This window comes from Protobothrops mucrosquamatus, unplaced genomic scaffold, assembly GCF_001527695.2.
Source record: "Protobothrops mucrosquamatus isolate PMUCROS unplaced genomic scaffold, P.Mucros_1.0 scaffold21, whole genome shotgun sequence".
Taxonomy (NCBI): Eukaryota; Metazoa; Chordata; class Lepidosauria; order Squamata; family Viperidae; genus Protobothrops; species Protobothrops mucrosquamatus.
The window spans coordinates 452,366-476,623 of NW_015386406.1; the positions used below are offsets into that span (position 1 = coordinate 452,366).

The window sequence follows — 24,258 nt, forward strand, 5'->3', positions numbered from 1 at the left end:
AGACTGAGTAACCCTGAACAGGCTTTTATATATCAAGATATACAATTTGAAGAGTCAGAGCAACTTAATTGTGAATTTATACTGGGACTAAAGGTGGAAACTATTAGGCAAACTAATTTTATACAAAGCTGCTTGGACTCATTTCAACTGCTAAAAACAACAAAGATTGATATCCAGATTATATTGGCAGAAAGGGGAGTAAATTTTGCTCAGTTTGAAGTGATCAAGTTTTGTTACCAAACCTTGAGGTTTGATAATCGAAACGCTCTAATATTAACTTGGCATAGAAAGAAAGCCAGAGTCAGATATAAATATGATATCAAATGTTATCTGATGGGTTAAAAAGGTCTTAAAGGGTTTTTTTTGATTTAATGACGAAGGAAGACTATTATAAAGATGATAATGTTGTAATAATTGAATTTGTTTGACTTAACTATGAATGGATGGGAATTAAGGTTCTAAAGGTTCCCTTTTTTTTGATTTAATAATGGTTGAAGGAAGTGGACTTATTGTTAATGTTACATTTGATAAACAATTGAATCATAACTAAGTAATTGAAGTTGTATATCTTATTAAGGGATTAAAATGATTCTTTATAGGTGCAGTTTGATGAAACGATATAATTAACTTCTTAACTTTATGGAAGATGGGAATTTTTTCTTTTTTTTTGCTGAAATGGTAAAGATTTTGGGTATTTGAAGAATTAATTAAATGAATAATTTTTATTAAAAGGAAGATTATTATAAATATAATAATGTTGTAATAATTGAAAATAATTGAATGATAATTAAGTAACTGAAGTTGTAAACCTTATTAAGGGTTCCAAATGATTTTTTATAGTGTAGCCTCATGAAATGACAGAACTAACTTGTTAATTTTATGGAAGATGGGAATTTTTTTTCTTTTCTTTTTTTGTATAAGTAAGGGATGGTGTTAAACTTTATTGCTGAAATGGTGAAGATTTTGGGTATTTGAAGAACTAATTAAATGAATAATTTTTATTAATACGGAGGAGATGGATTGTTTAAGTTTAGAGTTTGGAGTTAGAGATATTAATATTTGTTTACTTGTATTTGAATATTAGCCTAGGTTTGGTTTGGGAAGTCCAGGGGGTGGGGGGATGGGATATAACATTGTGTAATATTTGTGATGTATTTCTTTTTTTTTTATGATAAAAACAATAAAATTTTATATTGAAAAAAAAAAAAGAACAAATGACCACGGAAGTGCTGCAACAGGTGTAACTTTGAAACAGATATTTAAGTAGCTTTGGGGGAGGTCCATCATAACTTCAGTCGCTAAGCAACCAGTCGTAAGTCAAGGACTACCTATGTTTATATTTCAGATATTATGGTACTAACTTGATATTTGAATTAAATAGAAAGCTTTTTTTGTACTAAACTGGTTTTAAACTGGTTTTTTAAAACATACCTAAGGTATATAGGAACAAAAACAGATAGGTTTATGTTATTCTGATTTCAACCATCTGTTTAAACTCTTTATCACAATCTACAATTCTGTGAGTTATATTTGATATAAAAACTGATATAAGCTAAAACCCAGTATGTCATTGAGCACTTATCATGTTACGAAATCCAGTCTATAGACTGTAATCCAGATGACATTCTTTAAAAAGTACTGTTTATTCGTTAGATTCTTGAACTTTTTCACTAACAACGTTTTCTGAAGTAGTTTCCTCTTCAACAGAGTTACAAACTGCTGGAGATGACACAATCATTTTTATGTTGGGAATCATTTCACTTTGGTCTCCAGTACTTTTTATTTCCATGTCTTTATGAGTTTCAGGTTCAGAGTACTGTTCTTCACTTGTTAAAATAGATTCTGAAGTTTGTGCTGCTTCTAGAGTGAAAACAAGCATGTGTCAAATGAAATATAGAACCATGTACATTTTGGCAAGTAATACAGAAAACTGACACCCTCCTGCCTGAATTCCAACTAATAAAGAAAGCTACTTATAATATTTCTGTCAATTTGAAAGTAAATTAAAAGGAGAAATTTAACTAATATGTGTTAATATTTTTAACAGTAGAAGTATCATGTCTGCACAAAAGAATATCTAGGTTGTTCAGTCTGAGCAGGTTGGTTAGGGAAAAACCATGTATGTCCTCCAGGATGGTTTCATTTTTTACCTAATGTGAATAGGCTAACTAACTTGGTCAGACTGAAGAAGCTCTTTGGATTAGCAACAAAAAATTCTAACAAACAAAAAAGAAGTCCAGTTGCCATGACTCAACTTCCAGACATTTGGATAGAAGAGGATCCACAAGAGGAAAAAAAGGTCTTCCTGTTATAGGGGTGGCCATCACTAGTCCAATATGGGTGCTGGAAGGGAGAAGTGGTAAAGGACAGGATGTCAACAAGGTTCCTCTTGCCTGCGGTGCTTGTGTGGAGTGCTGAAGCAGTTTCCTTATTCTTTGTTCCTGTCCAAGATGTTTGTTTTACCACAGGTATGACTGGGTGTCTGCAATGAAAAGATCCCTGACATCTCTTGTATATCTACTCCCAACTGTCCTTTGAACTGAAGCAACTCAAAGGGGAGCCTTCTTGGCTCCATTTGACATTCTGAGTTGTGCATTGCTGGAGTCTCTGCCCTGGAGTGCTTGCAAAGAAAAGGTGTCCATGGGCAGCTTGACCTGCTGGCTTAGATCACATCAACCTGGGACTCCAGCTGACTCTTTCTTTTTATTGGGGCAGGATCTGTGGGGAAAAATTAACTGGCCTTGAGAAAAAGATGGTGCTTTGTGGTGGCAGCTGCTTCGTCGTGAAGAAAAGTTTGATCAAAAGAAGGGGACTGCGAAGAGGTCAGGATTTGGTGAGCAGCCATGGAGCTACCTCTCTGCCTGATTTGGCAGAGTGTGGGAGACACTGTCGGATGGCCATCAATCCCCCAAAGGGCACTGAGCTGCAAGGAAGCCTGGCCGGCCGGCCCAAGAGATGGATCCCTGGCTGGAAGGCATTGCCTTACTTTTGTATCATCTCCCTAGAGAGTTTTCTGCTCTGCGAGAGGGAGAGAAAAGAAGAAAACAGATTTCTATTGGCAATGTCTCCTGTGCCTTATGTACGCCACACTGCAAGAGAGGAGAGATTGGAGAGGACTTGACTACAAGGGAGTAAAGAGGAACACAATGAAGAATACTCTTGTCTGTTCGCCATGCACTCTTGCAATGCCAATGCCAGGGCATTACTTCAAATGTGTATTCCCCACTGTGTGCTTGCTTACTGTCTTCTTGTAATCCCTTCAGCAAAAACATCATAAATCCCAGTCATATGACCGCAGGATGCTAGAAATAGCCATAAATGTAGGTTGGTTGCCAAACACCCTAAATGTAATCATGTGAACATGGAGAGGAGGGGTTGGAATTCAGAATCAGGTCATAAGAATATTTTGGTCTGCTATAATTTTGAACCATCACAAGTCAAGGACTATTTATACTGACTGTAATGGTGATCATGTGACCAAGGAACACTTGGTCATAAATAATTGTATATTGTTTATAAGTTCATTTTTCCAGTGCTGTTGAAACCGTATAGTCACTAAACAAATTGATTGTAACTTGTGGACTACTTGTACCAACTAATATTAATACTTGACAAAAATCAAATTTTCAGGTGAAAATTAACTGCTAAGAAAAAGATTTTAAGATTGAGAAAGATTATTAGTTCAAGGTTGGAAAAAGGTCTATCTGAAAAAAATTCATCAAAAAACTGCTATCACATAATCACAGCATAAAATGCTGTCTCAAGTTAATCTCTTTGAAGAAGCTTATGACAGGGAAAGGGATGAATTCTGACAAAAATAAAAATATAAAAGTAGTACACTAGTGCAAAGATTGTCATAGCCTGTTATTTTGGAATACAACCAGCATCTGTTTTAGTTATTGGTTTGTTTTGAAGATACTTCCCACCATAAAGGACATATTCCTAAATGCTCTTGAAATAATAAGGCATCTCAACCTTTATTTTTTTCTTTGGCTGCGTCTACCATCTGTTTTTCATAAATCTTCTTTAGCATGCTGCATGATTTCTTGTGCGTAAACCAGTGCATTTTCTGGCAAGTCTGATCACAGTAAATAACCTGAAAATCAACAAAAGTATATTACCATTTTGATTTTTAAAACAATTTGAATTACCTAAGGATCAGAGACATCCCTTTACAATTAAAAAAATACAACTGATATTTTTTTAAATAAATGAGCAACCAGTTGCATTTTGTTTGCTCCCACAGTTAGAATTTCAATATTGAGAAGTTATTTTCTTGTTTTCATTTTAAAAGGTAAAATTTGTTTTGAAGATTGAGATACACTCAATCTTGTCATTCAGTTGAGGGTAATTTTATTTGATAAATAATTACAAAGGATGGGAAAATCCTTTGAAAAGAAAAGAACATACAAGTGATGGTAGAAAGATAATGTATAAAAAAACCTTAGCTGAAAGAAGCAAAAATAATTGTTTGTGAGAATGGGCTTCTGGCCATTAATACATGGAAGTGGAAATTGGGTATGCCAAGAAAAATTAAAATTGAATGCAATGTGGAAGATTATAAAGTGTGTGTGATAAGTGAAGGAAGGCAAGAATGACTTGATGAGTGACCAGTATGAAGTGTGTTAAGACTGCAGACAGATTGAATGACAACTAAATTATAAAACATACTTGAAGGAAAGTGACCGGCTCACGAGAAAGATTAAGTAATACACAGTTGTGAAAATCTTGAAGAGAAATAAAAAGTGTGAGGAAAAGGCAATATGAATTAGTGTATGGATATGGCAGAAACACGAATTGTTTATAATGATCACAAAGTATGGAGCAGTGATCTCTTTTTCACATGTGATGCATGCTGTGCATTTGTGATTTGCATGATGCTTAACCTAAGGGGGAACGGAGTGTTAGTTATATACAGTATGTGATGAGGATAGATCTGTTTATTACTTTATCTGCATACTCTTACCATTTTGCATGTGGAACATCTTTTGTCCGCTCCTTTTTCCCCACATGTTGTACAAAATTCAGCATCTATAAAGCCTATATGACCAGTAATAGCTTGTGTAAGTACAGAAAATGCTGTAGGATCAGAACCCTGGAGAGGCAAAGGGAGATGAAATAGCAGTTTTTCTTAACAAGAATTCTAAGTCCAAGCCCAAAGGAAAAAAAAAAATCCTCTATGCTCTGGCTGTTTATTTTTATTTTTTAAAAAAAACACCTGACATGCATCTACCTTAATACCAGGCATCCTGAAGAGAATGAAATGATTTAGGGCAAAATTTCTAAATACTGTTCTCACTGAAAGGATTAACAGAGTTTCCATTTAAGGAATCTATACAATCTAACTAGATTGACTAATTTTACTCATGAGAAAATATTTAAAAAGAGAATGGAGTAGAATCTACATGTCCCTGTAGATTTCCAAATACTATTTAAAATGGATATATGTCACTTAATGGTACACATTCTCAGGCCTTTAATCTAACTTGCCAAAACAAAAGGCAGGAAAATGAAGAACTTGCCTGACAAATTTTGATTCTTGTTGGCACATCAAGCCAAAACCCCTTTTAAGCACTGTTATAAATCTATTAATGGAAGTGTTCTAAGAAAGGTTTGTTCAAGAAAGTAGACCCACTGATGAATAACTTGCATTCTACCATTAGAGTAGGTTTGGCTGAGATCATATAACCTATCCCTAAATCAACACTATTTCCTCTGCATTGTTTGCCAATTCCACACTGCTTAATCTAGATGAATTGGAAACCAAGAGCAATCAGGTATCACCAGAATAACTATGACCTCTGCTTGTGAGGCCTTTTATGTTATTTGGAAATTATCTTAAGGAAAAGGTATAAAGAAGACCCATCAGCCAGTCAGTCCCAAAAGCATCCAGTTTCATGTTTCTGGCAATGAATATCGACATTATGTGTTATCCTAAAGATGTCTAGATGTCTAAATCAGGAAACAATCTGTTGGAAGGACTGAAGGTTTGGTACCCATGCTAATTCCTGGATTATGTCACTGCTGAATACCTTCTATCAGACCTTTAAGGATTCGTAAAACATGATTCCATATTTCTTCCCTGTACTAGTTGGAAAAGGAAGACAAGGACAAAGCAGCATAAGCTTGGAAGCTTATGTATCCTTGTTCCCCGATTGTGTTCAGGTCAGTTATCTAGCTGGATTACATAACTTTTAACAGATGCGCTGAAGGATCTGCTTAGATTGCTTTTTTCCCCCTGCAGCCAGTGCCAGATTGATTCGTGTTTGTGCTAAGTGCTAATTGTTTTGCCTCCAAATATTTAGTAAGATGACACTAAAAGAATCCATAATACCTGTATCTTAGGTTTTCATGACTGCTATGCAAGTCTTAGAAACTCAAAAGGTTAGCAAGAGCTGAGCTAAGGCAAAAGACAATTTTGGAAAAAAAACATGAAGTAGGCAGAGAACGCTTTGAGATAATCATCCAAAGAACCAAATTTTGCAGAAACTTGTCCCCCCTTCCCTTTCCTTGCATTAATTAGAATTTGGTTACAGTGAACATGTGTAAATAATGCACACTAAAAATTATCTTGTAGATTCTAAATGTTCAATCAGTACAGAACAACAGACATACTGTTCATCAAGATACACTTACAATTTCAACAGGAGCAATGTTTCTCACAAGCTGCTGAAGCAAGGTAGTTTCACAATAAGGAAATTTCCGAATAGATTCCCTGATGATCTTCTCTTGATAAACTGGAAATCCATCTGTCTCTCTGCCTTTTAACAGGCTGAAATTAAAGGTAAATATAGCTGAAGTTACATAAGTTGGCCACGTTTTTTCTTCCTACTCATGATGCAAATGTATGTGTAGCATAAGATCACAGCATTAAGAAAAACTACGATGCAAATACTTAATATATGAGTTTTGTGAGTGCAGTATATTCAATCACCTCAAACAACAGTATTGGATTCTAATGTCTAAATAATGTAGTATGTATAAAGTAAGCCATAGTTATTTTACCTCTCAAATCATGCATACAGCCCGATAACTTAATGGGAAGCCCCAGTTTTGTACTTAGAGTACGAAAAGTACAAGAATCTGTACTTGTGGACAGATAATATATTGTGTGGAAAAGAGCCATCTACTGAAAAAATATACCTTTTGATTAATCCATCCAATTTGTCATCTCGTTCAAGGAAAAGGATACATTTTTTGAAAACGCAGCTAATGTAGTGCATTTTAATTGCAAGGACTTCATTCATCTCTCTCTGTTTCATGCACTTCTCACAGATCAGATCTAATACTTTGTAACAGTTCTGCATTGCTTCAACTTCTGCCAAAAGAGGATTTTCTTTCACCAGCAACACAACCTATAGAAAACATTTATATACCCAGTAAGTTGTACTTCCTAAAACATAGCCAATGCACAATTGGATATTCTTCTACACTCATGGCTCAAAGTCAAGTTAGGAAGGCCCTTGCACAGCTTTGTATGCCGTTCCTGAAAGAGGATATTCTACATGCAGGTCATTCATGTCCTAGTCATCTTTCATATAAATTATGCATTTGATATGGGGCTACCTTGAAGATTATTTGGAACTTATGTTGGTGCAAAATGCAGTAGCATGGGGCAGTTGTGTGTGAATCTACACTTATATATGTTATCTTTCTGCTCAATGAGTTGCACTGGTTACCAATTTGCTTCTAGGCCAATTCAAATTGCTGGTGATAACCTTTAAAGCTGGTGATAACCTCTAAAATCCCTCAAAGCTGGCTTATTTGAGGGACCCCTCCCCCCCCAGTGCCATGTACCAACACCACTGGGTCTGGCAGAAGAGACTTGTTGCAGTCCATCCATTACAAAGTGTCACCAAGAGAAGAGTTTTTTTGCTGCTGTATATGATCTATGAAAGGGCATTCTCCCAGTGTCAGACTGATTCCAGTCTTGATGGTCTTGGGATCAGAGTGATGTGGAGCCCATAAAATGACTGTTCATAAATTACTGTGTTTTCCAAGTGACTGTTATCTACAATTTTTAATTGATGTATTTGTTGAGTGATTGCCTTATCTTACATTTATGAGTGTAAGATAGGCTGCTGTATAAATTAAATTTAAAAAAGGAAATAAAGTTAATTCTTTTTTGAATTCTTTATAATAAGCATTAACAAGTGCAGTTTAACAGAACTGAACGTGCGCTCTTTCTGTCTCTCTCTCCCTCTCTCTGGTGTGTATTGGTTATGTACATAAAAGGGTTAAACCCTTAATTATGAAAGGCTACTCATAGTTACCCTCAGTACTGTTGTGCCTTTTGAAACATAAGATAAAAATAATATAAAATGTTGCTTTCTTGCTGTTTTTCTCTGCCTGGGTTTGCCAGTGAAATGTTTTTGTTTACTGATGTTTAGTCAATAAACATAAAGCTATATTTTTGCCAGTGCAACTAAGTGATACATGGAGGCATGGCCATGCTCACATATGGTGGTGCACAGTTGTGGCCATACCTGGGACAAATGGGTGTAGTTACAGCAACCCCTGCCCTCATTATCACATATATTAAGTATTTCAATACACTTGGAGCTGTCCTTACAGTCTACTTGGAAACTATATCCCATGTGCTTACTAGCACTTACTCAACTTTGCAGGCTGCAATAGTTACTAGTAAGTTTCCAAGTAGATTTTAAGATGCTAGGATTGACCTATAAAGCCCTTTAGGATTGGACACCTTCCAGATTGTCTGCTCTAATCAGTATCAGTGCGATCAGTTAAGAGTTGTTAGGGGGAAGCTTTTATGTAGTTTTACACCTCTCAAAGTTTAAGATGTTAAGGCTAGATGGCATTGTTTCTCCGGCAATTCCAGTAACAATATAACTTAGACCAGGGCTTTTCAACCCATAGTACGCGTATCACTGATGGTACATCGGCAACTGGCAGGTAGTATGCGTACGGCAGGTTGAAAAGCACTGTAAAAAAAGTGTAAAAGTGTAGGCCTGTGGGAGAGTCAGCTGGAGCTGCAGTGTTGCTGGGGCTCTGCTGAGCGCCCAGGATCAGCTTGGGGCTCCAGCTGATTGGCGCACGCTTAGGCTGATTGGCGCTTGTGTCTGCCTGCTTTGTCCTGCAAAGCGGGGATCATCCGGCGCTCTTGCCCGATGTCATGCCGGCAGCCCGGCGGGATCAGGAAGGCTCCGAAGGAGGTATCTGCAAGGGAGAGGGGGAAGAAGGATCCAGCCCCATTGGGATCAGGAAGGCTCCAAAGGAGATAGCTGCAGGGGGGAGGAGGAAGCAGGATCCAGCCCCATCCTAAGGTTCCAAAGGAGGTAGTTCTAAAATCGATGTGCTGCTGCTGGGGAGAAGAATCAAAGTAGGGCAAAACAAGCGTGATCCATCATGGTTTATTGATTGCCAAGTTTTCCTTAGGTTTTCCTGTCCCTTCCTGGGCTATTAAAATCACATAGGCAAGGTCTGTACCGAACATCTGGCTGCAAACTAGTCAACTGGATTTTAGTCTAGCCCCTTGTGCAATCCTAACCTACATTCTGTAGGTAAAAGGATGTACTAACAGGAGAGAACTGCAAAATTGGTTTGTTATTTATTCTTGCCTTTAGTAGCAATAACTACATTCTTTGATGACTTTGCTAGCAACCTGTAGGCTGCGAATTTTCCTTTCCCCCTTGGAGAAAGAATTCAGAAATGCTAGTTTTATTTTTCCTGCTAATTACAGTATATTTTGTGGGGGTTTTTAAGGAGCTGTGAGAAAAAGATGTGTCTGAAAATTAAAGGATGTATGGATTGAGTTATGGAACAGGAAAGGAAAGTACATGGACTTACGCACTTCCAGTTGCTGACAGGTGTGCCACTAATATTCTGACTTGACACCTGCATGCTCTCGGGGTCCAAAGATTATCTTCATTCTTTATAGGCCAGTATTGTGAATTAACTATGTGAAGAGTTGTAATTAGTAATTTAACTATGTTTTCTTTTTGGCTGTATTTTAATTTATATAATGTATGTTTAATTGAGGAGGGCTTGGAGAGGTAGAAGTGGTCAATATGGAGGCTGCACCTTGCCCTCCAGATCTGCCTCCCCTGCAGATCTCTGGAGAGGAGGAGGGGGTGGCAGGGGAACTGTGTGAGGGAAGGCTGCCCCAACAAACCAGCATCCTTACCATGTACAATTGGAAATGGGAATTCCCTTTTGAGAAGAGCCAGCCTTCCTTGTGCAGGACCTGGGAGCACTGCTTCCCTGCCACCTCCTCTTGCTCTCCAGAGATCTGTCAAGGCAGAAGTTGAACTTGGAGGCAATGGCTTCCTGCAAACTTTCTCCTCCGCGCTTCCACACGCAGCACGTTGTCCTCCACCTCCTGCTTTGCCAGAAGGGGACACCGGACAGGAAAACATCAATTATGTCTGGGATTGGAACGTATCCTCTGGAATGCTATGCGTGCGCATGCACGCGCACGCACACATGCACATATGAAACATTCCAAGCTTGGACACTTTTATCCACATCTGACCTAGCAAACTGCCATCATACCTGGGCTTGGGAAGAAGGCCCTCTCCTTCCTCTGTGGATAAAAGTCTCCAAACTTGGAATGCGATATGTGCACACGTGCGCATGCACTTGCTGCTAGCAGTTTGGGGAGATGAGGAATTTGTGGGGAACCGAATTGTCCCCATATCGAGTTAGTTGGTGCAACTTGTTCCATTCCAACCCAGCTGTCTCAAGTCAGCTGTGTCCAGTGAGTGGTGCCCACCTGCTAGGCGACTGGTGGTACTTAAATATTGCCATATCTTAAAAGTGGTACAATCTCTGAAAAGGTTGAAAAGCCCTGACTTAGACATATACTGTTTCATAGTGCTTTACATCACTCTCTGAGCAGTTTACAATGTCAGCATATTGCCTCCAATGGGTCCTCATTTTACCGATCTTAGAAGGATGGAGAACTGAGTCAATCTTACCCACCATCAAGATTGAACTCCAGGCTGTAGGAAGAGTTTGTCTGTAATACTGCAGTTTAACCACAGTGCTACAAGGGCTCCTTTATATTTTGGACATCACACTCATCACACTGATCTTGTCCATGTTGATTTTCTGGAATCTTTTAAAAATTGTGTTTCCTCTGTGGGCCTGTCATTGAGTCAATAGCCAAACTGCTTTCCATTTCTTGTTTATTTTCTGTTTCTTGTCATTTTTTATATCCTTAGTGTTGCATGTCACGGCTGATATCCTAATCATTGTTATAACTGGTTGGAAATTTACCCTTGATCTTTTAACTTAAAGTGTATCATAATTGAAGCAAAGCAGAAATATAATAAAATAAACAATCATATTAACTTCCAGATGTGTTCTGCATACAACTGTAAAAATTCCAATTCAGCATGGCTATTAAATAAGTTTTGAGAATTGTACCACTGAATGATGAACTCCAGCACTGAATTAATTTCACACATCATAAAGTTGCCAAATTTGAAAAACACTGGTCTGTACATTCAAAAATCTGGGACACTATAGCAGAGAAAACATGAGTTTCAAGTGAGACATTATGTGAAAATTAGACTCTAAAGGCACTGCAAAGACGACTGTACTATACAATAATAAAAATGCTTATATATGAAATCAGCCTTAAGATACAAATTAGGTATGTCACGGGATTAATTTCATTTTTGCAGGTCCAATTAGCTGCCAACATGTTAAAAAAACATATCCAAATAAGAATATATTGTACCTTAACAGGATGCAAATTAGTAGTTGTAATAATTTTATGTAGAGGTCCAGCTAGCTTAATTGGAAGCTTGGGTTCTTTATCCAGTCCTTGTGGTTTTGTGTAGTAGTTTAGCTTTTCACGCGGAAAGAAATTGTTGATAACTGTTACACAATCATGCTGACCTAAAGAGAGCAATGATTTCCTTTTATGAAGTGAAAGACTATAGGATTATTAAATCACAGTTAAAACTGGGCATTTGGTGATGAAGCAGAGTTTGCTAAAAAAAAATACTGCATAAGACAGTGAAAATTAAAAAAAAAAAGACAGTGAAAATAATTTATTTGCTAATAATTGATAGATTCAAATCAACTCTTCTGTACAGAAAACTCAGGATCTAAAATAGATTCATTTTGATATATAATTTTAAACTCATTCCCATTTTTCAGGCCAGTATTTCTTTAGTCAAATGCACTGTATCAATCCAATCTAAAAAGTATAGTTAGACAAAGATTTAATACTTCTAGAAATATCTCACAACTTTATATAAAAGTACCACATATTCAGAAGCACAATAGTGTATAGGTGTGTTAGCTAAAAGGGAGAGTACTCTTCCTACCAAAATATTTTATACTTTTTCACGATTTAATTTAACACATGATACAAATCAAGCTCCATTCTTTAACAGAAAACGCAGAAGGTGTCTTAAATATTTAGACAGCAGAAGAATAGATTATAAATCTAATAAATAAATGAGAATTAGATAGATCTTTACCCACAAAGGCAGCCATCTGAGCTGCAGTTCTTCCCACAGAATTGACCACATCAATCTCTGCTCCAGCCTCTAACACCATCCGGGTTATTTCTTTGTTGCCTAAAATGAAGAAACTTTATTTAGACTTTTTAAAGATGTTTTCACAAACTAAATGAAATGTGTTTCCCTCTGACAGATATTAAAACTAACCCTTCTGCTAACAAGAAAGAAATCAAATGATTGGTTTTCTAACAGAATCAATTATACAGGTTCAAATTCTTTTCTTTCCTTTACTGTACCTTCAATTGGAAGTATCTGGAGTCACAGAACATTTCTCTTTGCAAAGATGAAACAAGCATCAACAAGCTTTCTAAAACTTTAATTGACCCACCTGTCCACCATTACTGTGATCAACTGATGCCAGAGATTCTGCATGTTCTCCAATTAGGAGAAAAAGAAAAGAGAGTGGATCAAATAATTCTAATATATGGGAGAGAAAGCAGTTCTGTGGACATGACCCATCACTCAATTATTTATATTAAATCAAGCTACAAAATCTTATCCCAAATTAAAATGCCCATCCCATTGATTTCCTCAAATTCTGTTACCATCTGCTTTTTTCTATCAGTACAACTCAAATAAAAATAAAATATAACTTTAAAAATATATACATCATTAAGAGATTCTTATGCCATCAGATCAAAGTGAAGATTACCACTTTTATACATTTGGTAGAAAGCAAAATCTTCCTAACACTTCTGTAGTCCCTGAGAAAAGAACTAACAGGTTTTTTTTCTTTGCCTAAATAAGAAACTATATTTAAGAGAAAAAGGAAAACACTATTTACCTGAGAGTCCAGCAAACATTAAGGCAGTATATCCGTATTCATGATTATTGCAGTTTACATCAGCTCCATGTTGCATCAATAGCCTGCATATATCAGTTTTACCTTTATATGCTGCATGCATTAGAGGGGTCATTCCATGCTAATGAAAGAATATATAAATGAAAGTTCCATTTGTTTTCTAGTTAACAGTACCATAGCAAGACTCATAACACTGATGTTAGGTGGACTGACAAAAAACATTAATTGTTAGAATCCTAAAGATAAAAATGAAAAATGCAGGGAAGCCCTAAGGCTCAGTAACAATGCAGGTGAACAGTATAAGAGTATAATATTTCTATTGTTACATAGCTTAACAAAAATATTTTAATTCCATTGCCTTAATATAACCAAGTTATTAAAGACAAGGGTTTTTCCCTCTGTTTTTACATTTATGATTGCTACTTTTATTCACTTTTATAAATTTTCTGTTTATTATATTGTGGATATTAATATCTGTTTTATGTCCATTTGCTTTAGCATGTTGTCCCATTATTTTGAATTTTACTGCAAATCTCTTTGAGATTTCTAATGGGAAGCAGCAGTATGAATTAATAAAAAAACATAGGGTTTTAGACAAAAGTTTAGACAAAGTTGACTGATCATCCCAGGAAAGACTGTTTAACTATATTTTCTTGAAACTTCAGTAAATACTGATAAGAAAATGTGTACCTAAAATTACATCAAAATTTCAATCAAAAGACAGATGTGGTCTACTAGAATGAATTGCCTTTAGTAGAACATGGCACCTGGATGGATTAAATCAAATTCTCTGGAGCACAGGAGCATTAAATATAGGGGAATATGATAATTTAATTTTCAAGTCATCTAGAAAATATGAATTGAAAATAAATATTCTTAGCTTTATTTGAATATACACATTTGTAATTAAAGCTAGTTGAAGGGCTATTTGGACTTTATATAGCTTGGAAAGGTAGAAGCTTTAAAATGATTTCAGAATATGATTAATATTAACAAAAAATAGAAAATCTTTGAAAAAATGAATGCATTTGGAAGTTATGTTGTAATCTTTTTTATGGTTACAAATTCAGAGGCTTATTTTGAATAAACATGTATAGGATTGCATTGGAAAGGTATTATTTCCAACACAATATCTATATCTCTTCAGGCACTTTGCATTTCTTTTTCTTTTTAATAGCAAACAATGAAAAAAAAGTAATAGCAAATACTTAATAATTTAACTAATGTTAAAATAAAAAATAAGACTTGCTCCATTATAAAATATTCAAAATCCATAGGTGGATAATAACTGTATTAGAAGCAATTAAACAACATAAAGATTTATAAACTTCCAAGTTTTCTACTACTAAACTATGAAAATTCTAGAGAGTCTAAAGCAGAGTTCCTCAACCTTTTCGAGTTGCGGCCCGGAGCGGGGGGGGAGAGGGGATTGTTTTGTGAAAGGGGCATGTGCATCCATGATGCGCGAGGCTGTGGGCGCTCATGCGAGTGGGGCTGCAAGCACCCACAATGCTCGTGCAAATAAGGCTCCAAGCACTCGTGCAAGTGAGGCCACGAGCACCCACAATGCTCACACAAATGGGGCCGTTAGCGCATGCGATGCTCACGCAAATGAGGCCCTAAGTGCCTGCATCATTCCCAAAAATGGAGCCGCGAGTGTGTACAACGGTCACACGAGGCCCTGAGCACTTGCACGAATGAAGCCCCAAGCACCGTGACACTCGCGCAAGTGGGGCCCCAAGTGTTTGTGCAAGTGAGGCCCCAAACACCCACAATGCTCACATAAATGGGGCTATGATGCCTGCAACGCTCGCATGAGTGAGGCCACAAGAACCTATGACACTCACACGAGTGGGGCCGTGAGCCCGTGACCTTTACATGAGGGGGCTGTGTATATACATACGCACACACCAGTCAGCCACTCACACGGTCCAGTTGCAAACAGGCCATGGACTGATAGTAGGCCATGGCCCACAGGTTAGGGACCCCTGGTCTAAGCATATTTCTTTTTTTATTGATCATAATTCTACCCTGCCCACCTCATCTAAGTGCTTTTCTATCATTTGTATTGCTTAATGCTGCTACTTATCTAAAAGCGATCGTTCTTACTCAAGGTTAAATGCAGTTCAGGTATTGCTACTTCCTGGATCTTAAATTTGTGGCAAAATGTCTTGTTAGGTTTTATTTGGCTTAAGGAAACCTATTAGTTTCAGATAAAAAATATAATTTTGCTAAATGTTACCTCATCTAAACAATTCACACGGACGGTCTTGCTGCCAAGGAGTCCTGAAGCTTCTTCAGTGTTTCCTAAAAGTAAAAAAAGTTTATGAGAAGGAATGATAAAAAAATGTGTATTACATTATATAGTTTAATGTATTTATATAATTTTTCCAAGTCTCCATAAATCTTATAAAGTATTTACATTCACAGTTCATGACTGAGTCGAGTATTTTCCAGTTTTATTTCAATATTCTAATCATTACTCTCCACTTTTAAACTTTAATAAAAATCTTTAAGACTATAAATTAAAGTTACTTTACCTTATTATCCAAATACGTTATTATTAAGAAATAGTAAACTACAAAATTATTTTGGATAATTTTTTTTCAAGGTTTTTGGTCTTAGATCAATGGTGGCCACCACCTGCATCATTTTACTGTTGGAAGAACACAATTAGGCCAAGGGCCAACCTTTGGGGAATTTAGCCCTTGCCTAACTTTAGTTCTTATTAGTGACAACTGGTTTGATATGCTTTAGCAAGAAGTATATTCTGTGACTAACAAATATTGATAGTAAACTCAAATCAAGAGCTTTGTATTTTCAGTCAGCCTGCTTCTCCTATTTACTTCTTTTGTGGAGTAACTGGGGAAATCAGAACCATTACCTCATGCTTCTGATTTCACACAAACAAAATGTTCTCATAGGACAATGATGCTTCGATGATTCATACATGTTTTGGGTTAAATGGTCCCATTCTGATAACACTAACTGCATTTCTAGGTTCAGGGGAAATACTAGAAATTATATTAAAACAGGTTACAAGAACATAGTGAAAGTATAAAATGGGCAGATACATATTTTTTGCCTGCTACCTCTGGACGTAAAGGATACAATCTTAACCACATTAAAACTATTTGGCATATTCCTTGTTCACCAGGATTTGTTTAACTTCAGTATTTAATAAGAAATATAGCAGGTTCTGATGCTGTTGAGAAACAAAGCAACTGACTATTTTTGGTCAATCTGCTAATATATATATAATTTTTGATCCATTTGGTATGCAAAAAATTTATTAAGTGCTAGGTTTATGTGCAGAAGTATAAAGTGTCAGTATAAAGTATAAAGTACCCGTATGTCTGAACGTAATTAATGCAAAACAATTATCTAACAATGGTTACTAAGAAGAATCCACTAGTGAAGTTCATGCATTAATTCTGAATATGAATTTTAATTTTCCATTCTGTTTCTATAAGCAGAAAAATATAAGCATATAATCTAAAAAGAAAGATAGCATTTAAAAATTTCTATCAAATCATTCACATTACTATGAAAAAAAATCAAGATAAAAAGAAACTATACTAGATTTTGTGGGAAGAAGGGGATTTTTTCCCATTTCATTAATATTTCTTAATTCTATTTATTTATACAAATAAAAATAATAGTTAGATTAGTACCACTTCTCAATTTTATGTATTACTGTTAATTTTATTTCCTCGAGCTACACAAAGGAAAACAATTGAACAGGGTAATAAATCAACATAATAGTTGAATGCAGGTAGTCCTCGACTTACAACAGTTCATTTAATGACAGTCTGAAGTTACAATGGCACTGAAAAAAGTGACTTATGACCGTTTTTCACGCTTACAATTGTTGCAGCATTTCTGTGGTCACGTGATCAAAATTCATATGCTGGGCACAACTGACTCATTTTTATGAGAATTGCAGTGTCCCAAGTTCATGTGATCACTTTTTTGCAACTTTCCGGCAAGCAAAGTCAATGAGGAAGCCAGATTCACTTAGCAACCATGTTACTAACTTAACAACTGCAGTGATTCACTTAACAAATGTGGCAAGAAAGGTCGTAAAATGTGGCAAAATTCACTTAACAACTGTCTCACCTAGCAACTGAAATTTTGGGCTCTATTGTGGTCGTAAGTCAACGACTACCTGTAGTTGATAATTGAAGTGGTTGAAAGCAAAGACATCAAGTCAAACCTCTAAAATGAGTTCCCAAAGTTAGGCCCACACTTGGAGCTAAAAATATTGTAATTCTGGCAACAAGCTTTTTTTCCCCTTGGAAACATATTCTATTTTTTACCATTACTTAAAAATGCCCTCTATTATAGCAACTTCATTGCCATATCTGACAAGAACATTGAAAGACAAGCCTCAGATTATTTTTTTCAGTGTGAAGATAGCATAATATAATCATGCTATCTAATGTCAGGGAATCTTCTGTCTGAAGTTTCTGAACCATTTTTGAAGGCAGGCACTTGTAGATTTCAATATTCCAAATGGTATGCTTCCATTTGAGTGCATAATTATCAAAAGACTACTTATGCCCCAGTACAGTCATTGCTGAAGCATCAATCTAAGCTGATGGAAGTTACACCATTTTAATGAATTTAGAAAACTCACAATATGAATCTAAACCTTAGAAGCATTAAGGAAAATATAGACCAATGTATCTGAAGCAAACCTGAATAGAAAGTCTGAAGTGTTCTACAAAGCAGCCACCTGTTCAGCTTAATGCAATTTTGAGCATGCAGTTAGCAAAGCACATTGTCTGATTCTCATCATGTGAATGAACTGAAGAGAGCATGAACTGGTTGTCATATAGTAATCATAAAAACAGAATATATTTGTATAAAAATATAGAAGGGACACAATCTGTCACTATAAGTCCATCTGTTAATTACAAGGACGAATGATAAAGATAAAGATAATTCATGCTTGTAAAACCTTTATCTGCCAATATCTTTTTTGTAGTGAGAGCCACACATTAACAAGGTAACCAGATTAATCAACTGGAGTTATGGGATATGAGATGTAAAGGTTGATGACTGGGGAAGGGAAAGGCAAGCAATAAGGTGGGACACAGAAAGCTACTCTTAGGGAAAGCAGTCTTCATGTTTTATACCAATTTGGCTCTGCCCCAGTCAAATGACTGATGCAGACTCTCTGTGGCATGGCTTTCTGCCATTGCTGCCACTAGATATTAGTTCAGCTTGGAATAAAGCTTGTTTCATCCAGGACTGAATAACGGATAAGAAGGATAGCCTGGTATATATAATTGAAACCTGGATAGGTGTTGGAGGTTGGGTAGTAAAGGTGGCCTTCAGGTTTAAAATGGGATTGCTACTTTTGTACCAGCCTGCCTGTTGCAAGGGGCTTCACAGTCTGAGCTGCTTAATGTTTTGGCCAAACAGCTAATAGACCTCTTCAGATTTATGCTACTGGGGGGCTCCAAATTGCTTTCCCTAGATGAAGAATTGTAGGTAGTTCAAGAATGTGTCATCCGGATCAGAATACTGAAGGTCCAAGTTACTGTAAAATCCATATCTGGATTTTGTCTCAGGATAGTGGCAGAGACATCTAGAGGTAGGGGATATTAGCATCAATCATTTGTCATGGTCAGATCACTTTTTGACAGTCTTAAGAGTTCTTTGCAATTATTCCCATTGAAGAAAGGAAAGATCGATTTGACTTGTCTGCTTCATGCACATGATGGATTTTGATGAATTTCAGAGGAAATTTGGGATGTTTCTGAAATCTGCTGCCTGGTTTGACTAAGGTCTTATCCATTCTTAGAATAGAGGAATGCCAGGAGATGAAATAGCAGAAGAGACACTTGGAAGCACACGAGGACTTAATTCAAGTATGCATGGTTAAGGATAATTTATTTTTGCTCATAAGAGTGACAAAACATAACTATTTTTCTGTTCTTGTCATACCTGCAAATAGGAAGTCAACAGCCCTATTCGAAGTAACCCACTCCCTCCTAAATAAAAACGGCACGCTGGCTGAGGAATTCTGGGAATTGAAGTCCACAAGTCACAAAAGGGCCAAGTTTGAAGACCCGTTATAAGTAGTTAAATGTCCTATAACACCAGGAAGACCACTACAGGTCATACACGACCAGGCCTAGATTTTATGGCACCTGAGTAGCGGTCAAGTTCATTACACAGACAGATCTGAACTAGCAACTTCTCCATTGATCTCCTTATCTTGTATTTGAACAAGCTGCACCTTGTTAAATCTTACGCTCACTGTCGGAAAACAACCCGCTTTAAAAACCATCGGGCCTAACCACGAGGTTTGCATAGCGATTCGCCGCAGCCACCAAAAATAGCTGCCTGCAGCCATTCCAATTGGGAGAAACAAAACCTTCGCCGTCTGGGCCTGAACAAGGAAGCAACCCAGCGAATGCAAACTGAGACAGTAGCGCGTTGCAAACCACTCACCGCTGCTAATGACTTCAAGCAATGCTTTCTCCTCCTCATTCAAGTCTCCTCTCTTTGGAAGCGCCATCGCCTATTTTATGTGTATTCTTCCTTTTTTCCCCTTCCCTGCCAAGAGCAATAAAATGGAGCGTGTTAGCACTGGAAGGCGGAAAAAAGAAACCACGGCCGATCAGCTGGGGCAACTCTGTTGCGCTTTACGAGAGCCTTTCCGCGCGCGCTCCAACCTCATGGCCGGTATCACCTTGTCACCGGGGAGAGGGGAGGTTTAAAGCCAGGTTGACATGTACACGGTAATAATGCATCGCTTTACGGCACCTGAGCGGCTTGGTCGGTCACACATATATGTGTGAGGAAAAAACTAAAAGTAGCAATTTAGGAATATGCTAAACTGGCCATCCCGCTCCTGACTATGATTAATCTCCCCCTCTTTGGTTATAATGGTGCGGCCTAGCCGTGAAGTAGGCGGAGCTCAGACTGCTTTTAGGTGTCAGCGTGCGCGCCCTTCCCTTCTCCATTGTGTGTAGACGCTGGTCTCGTGTGTTTTCCTGCTTCTCCTTAGACCGGAGCCTCTTCCCCGGCAGAGGTAAGCGAATGTTGGGTTGTGGGGAAGCGGCGCCTTGAGCAAAAAAAAAAAAAAAAGGTCAGAAAGCGAAGAGGAGAAAAAGCTGAACAAAAAAAGTTTGTTGCTGCTGCAAAGCAGAAAGAGAAAGGGGGCAGGAGGCATAATTACTCTGACTTTAAAGGGCATAGAAAAAGAAAGACTCTTGTCTTTTCCGACAGGTTTGACTCCTTCAGCCTATCAGTTAGTCAGGCTTCGGGCTAAAGGCTTTCAAGCGACTGCAACAGCAGCGGCGGAATATCTTTGGAGGCGAGAGGAATTTTGTGGTGGAAGAGGTGTACGTGCGTGACTTTAGCAAGGTGACACGGGACAAGAACATCATGCTGGGTTGGAAGCAGCACTGAGAGCTTTTAAAGCTTTCATTTGTGCAGCTGCCTTTTGCGGGAGAGCGGGCCAGAAACTGTCTTTGCGTGGGGATTTAAAGGCCTCGTAATAGGGATTTGGAGGAGGGGAAAAGCACAATTCGCGGTCCCAAGACTGCTTCCAACTGCTTGCTAAAATACGATGCTAAGAAACGTGTTGGTCACGGAAGTAGTACTGGAGGGAAATCATAGACGTTTCATCTTTTTCTGATCTCTTTGGGGAGGCACTGCGCTTGATGAAACGGTTGTAAACGAAGGAGACGTTTTGATATTTTGTAATATCCCAAAAACAGGTACGGGTTGCTTGAGGCAGTGAAAGCTGGCTGGTCTGCAGTGCTACGGTCCGATGGTTGTCTGGTTTGGGAGACTTTAAAACCAAACTGTGTCTCTCTGCGGGGCAGCGGGGCACGCAGTTTTATTGCAGAAGCGCCCTTGGCATCCAAGAAATCTCAACCAGAGAAGTATAAATTTCATGTGTGGCATTTTATGATAACCTCAAATATTAGATTATTTATCTGACAGTAAATTCCATTTTGGCTAAATTCCGAATTGTCATGTGGGTTACATCTATCAGAAGGAACCAGTGTATGTTTGGAGTGTAATTCATTAATGTACAGGTGTTTTTTAAAAAAAATATATTTCAAAGTGATTGAGATTTATGGTAAAAGGTAAGTTGGGGGATAACAAAAGTCTTGAAAAATCCTTGTACCAAACTGAAACTTTTTATCTCTGTCACTCTGAATGCTTTTAAAAAAAAATAAATTTACATCCTCTCTATTTAAATTTCTATGGATTTGTTTGAGAGCATTCAAGTTTATTATGCTTTCTTATACTTTAATTGGGTAGGGAAGACAAACAGCTTAAAAGTAACATTTATTAAAATTGTTCACAAGGTTTACTATTCCATTGAAAGATACTGTAGCAATCAATTAGTAATGTAAAGTCACGGATTTCAGATTTTAAGATTTTTTGAGGAGATTGAATAGATGTAGGATGAAGTCTAGATGAAATCTAGATGATTTATAAAATTAGAGTTTCTTCTTTTATTTTTTGCTATGGGTTAGTAGAAATTCTATTTTGCAATTGTGGTTTATTTAGTGGAATACCTTCTGAATATGACTTTGAGCGCCTTACTCTAAACTATTGCACAGAAGAGATTTGAACATAGAAATACTTCTGTGAAATCCAATCCAATCCTCAATAGGGTTATAGAGAAATCTCATTATCGAAACCCTAATTCCTGCTAAGAGATCTAGTCTATAGTAAGTGTTTTTTCATTTAGATATTCATTAGAGTCAAATAAAATATTAAGCAGAGACTTTTGAGTAAGGAACCTAGAATTATGATCATCTGGTTTACAGATGTAGCAGCATAAAATGCTACACAATATCTAAGAATAAAAACATAAAGAGGGATTTTGTTCTTTGACCTACATAAATATTATTAAATAAACATTTAAAGTTTCACAAATGCAATATTAAAACTATATAATTTAACATTGGTTTTATTACACAATATAGTAAAACATACAACTACTTTTTTATATATTTTATTTTTCAGTTGTAATTCTTGCTTGGCTATTAGAGATTTTTCTATAGCTTGCAAATAAGTCTGAGAAGCATTTTATACTATTGATTGTATTAGGCTAATTACACAAGATTAGTATTTTCCAGTAGATGCACTTCTGTATCCAAGTTGCTCCACATCCTATATCATGTGCCAGGCATTTTCATGGAGAGCTGCAAAAATGGGTAGAGATGAGGGAAAGAACTACCACCCTAACCTGTGTAAAGCCTTCTGAATCAGATAAGATCCAGTTTGTGTAGTAGACCAGAAACCAGGAAACTGAGTTCTAGTCTTAGAAGTCAACACTAATTCAAATGGACACACACGCATGCAAGGATCTTCTAGTTTGTTTGTCTACCAACCAGTTTTTAACAACTATGATCAAAGGTGATTATCAGATCCAAAGGAAAAGAGCTAGAGCATCTTGCTATTCTCCCTGAAAGTTACCAATCCCCTATAATAAAGGATTATACTCTTTTACACTTTGCGGCTATGTTTATCTGGAAACTATAAGATCTGTAATCCACCACAATTAAGGTCTATATTATTAGATGAATTTGTCACTTGTGATAATTTGTTCCATTTTGTATAATATTTCTTGGTACTTTATCATTCTTGGACCATTATTTAAGAAAAATACATAGTTGCATGATTCTAAACCAGATATGCAGTGAAGTGAAGATTATTCATAGGTGGATTGATAAACATGTTTAATTTGGAACAAATAGATTAAAGTTTTCAACTATTGTTTTCTTCCTAATAATATTCTGAAATGGCAATTCATCATCCTGTCCTTATGTTCTATATTAAGCTACACAGTGTATTGCCTAGTGCAGATACTGAAACTTCTGTTATTATCTTAATCTTTCTCCATTGTGTAACATTGGACAAACTTAAGATTGTCTTTTTAGTACTGCTTCCTTTCTATTGTGCTTTCTTTTCAAAAGGTACAAAATCTTATGCCACTGAAGATTGAAAGATAAAATTGTATAAAGCATTATAAGTATCTCTAAACTAAAACATTATTTTAGGTATCTAGAGCAAGCGCTATATTATTTGGCAAATAATAATAGCAAATATTGATTCAGCTATAATGAATTATATGTCTAGATTCAAATTAAATCACATTTGGAATAGGCCTACACATTTGGAATAGGACTTAAACTACTCAGTACTTCCCACGCTCTATTTAAAGTGTGTTAAATGTAGCTACAGTTTGTTCTTAATTCAAGAATACAGATTAAATGCCTCTTTGTTCCTTTATAAAGTATATGTGTGTTTTACATTAAAAACATAAAACTAGTATTTTTAGGTGGACTTGAAAGATACACCATTAAAATAGCTATTTCTGTTCAGAATAGAACTATGGAAAGATAACTGGTAAATGGAAGAAATCTGTCAGTTAATTTTTTTCCAAATAATTGCCTTCTCCACCAAAATAGTAAAATGTATTTAATTTATTGATTAGCTTTCCTGGTAAAAATATGTTTCAGGTTAATGCTGTCACCCAAATGATACATGAAATAAGATAAATACTGGATAAAAATGTCAGTCCTGTTGCAAAAAAAATTATAACAAAAGGAATCAGAAGCTGTATTTTGTACAATAATGGCTTTTTACCCTTCTGTATAAGATACTCTGTATTCATCTCTAGTTTATGTTTATACATACATACATACATACATACATACATACATGTATGTGTGTATGTATATGCATATATGTGTATATGTATGTCTCTCTACATATATATATATTTCAAAATTTGGATTGCTAACAAAGAATTAAGGGAGAACTGGAATAGCCATTTCGAACTTTTTAGTTCTTTTCAACCAGACATACCCTTCTGAGATTCGAACCTGGGCTGTCTGCATGTTAGGCAGATGTATTAACCTCTAGGCCACAGGTTCTTTCTCACTTTGTCAGCTATGAGACAGGGGAGAA

At 36.6% G+C, this 24,258-nt stretch overlaps 2 protein-coding genes across 2 annotated transcripts in view; one reads left to right on the forward strand and one right to left on the reverse strand.

The window, feature by feature from the left end:
* Nucleotides 1–1,624: 1,624 nt before the first annotated feature.
* ANKMY2 (ankyrin repeat and MYND domain containing 2) lies at nucleotides 1,625–20,080 on the reverse strand. Its single transcript, XM_015810798.1, has 10 exons — nucleotides 19,768–20,080; nucleotides 15,545–15,609; nucleotides 13,285–13,423; nucleotides 12,459–12,557; nucleotides 11,708–11,868; nucleotides 7,144–7,355; nucleotides 6,637–6,772; nucleotides 4,967–5,095; nucleotides 3,976–4,096; nucleotides 1,625–1,860 (listed from the first exon to the last, which is right to left on the reverse strand). The coding sequence occupies exons 1-10, from the start codon at nucleotides 19,832–19,834 to the stop codon at nucleotides 1,643–1,645; spliced, it is 1,347 nt and encodes a 448-aa protein (XP_015666284.1). The 5' UTR covers nucleotides 19,835–20,080; the 3' UTR covers nucleotides 1,625–1,642.
* A 216-nt stretch (nucleotides 20,081–20,296) lies between these two features.
* The window catches only part of BZW2 (basic leucine zipper and W2 domains 2), a 38,059-nt gene continuing 34,097 nt past the window's right edge, over nucleotides 20,297–24,258 (forward strand). Inside the window, exons 1-2 of the mRNA XM_015810799.1 lie at nucleotides 20,297–20,350; nucleotides 21,042–21,209. The gene's annotated coding sequence lies outside the window, so the exon portion shown is untranslated. The remainder of the gene's footprint in view (nucleotides 20,351–21,041; nucleotides 21,210–24,258) is intronic.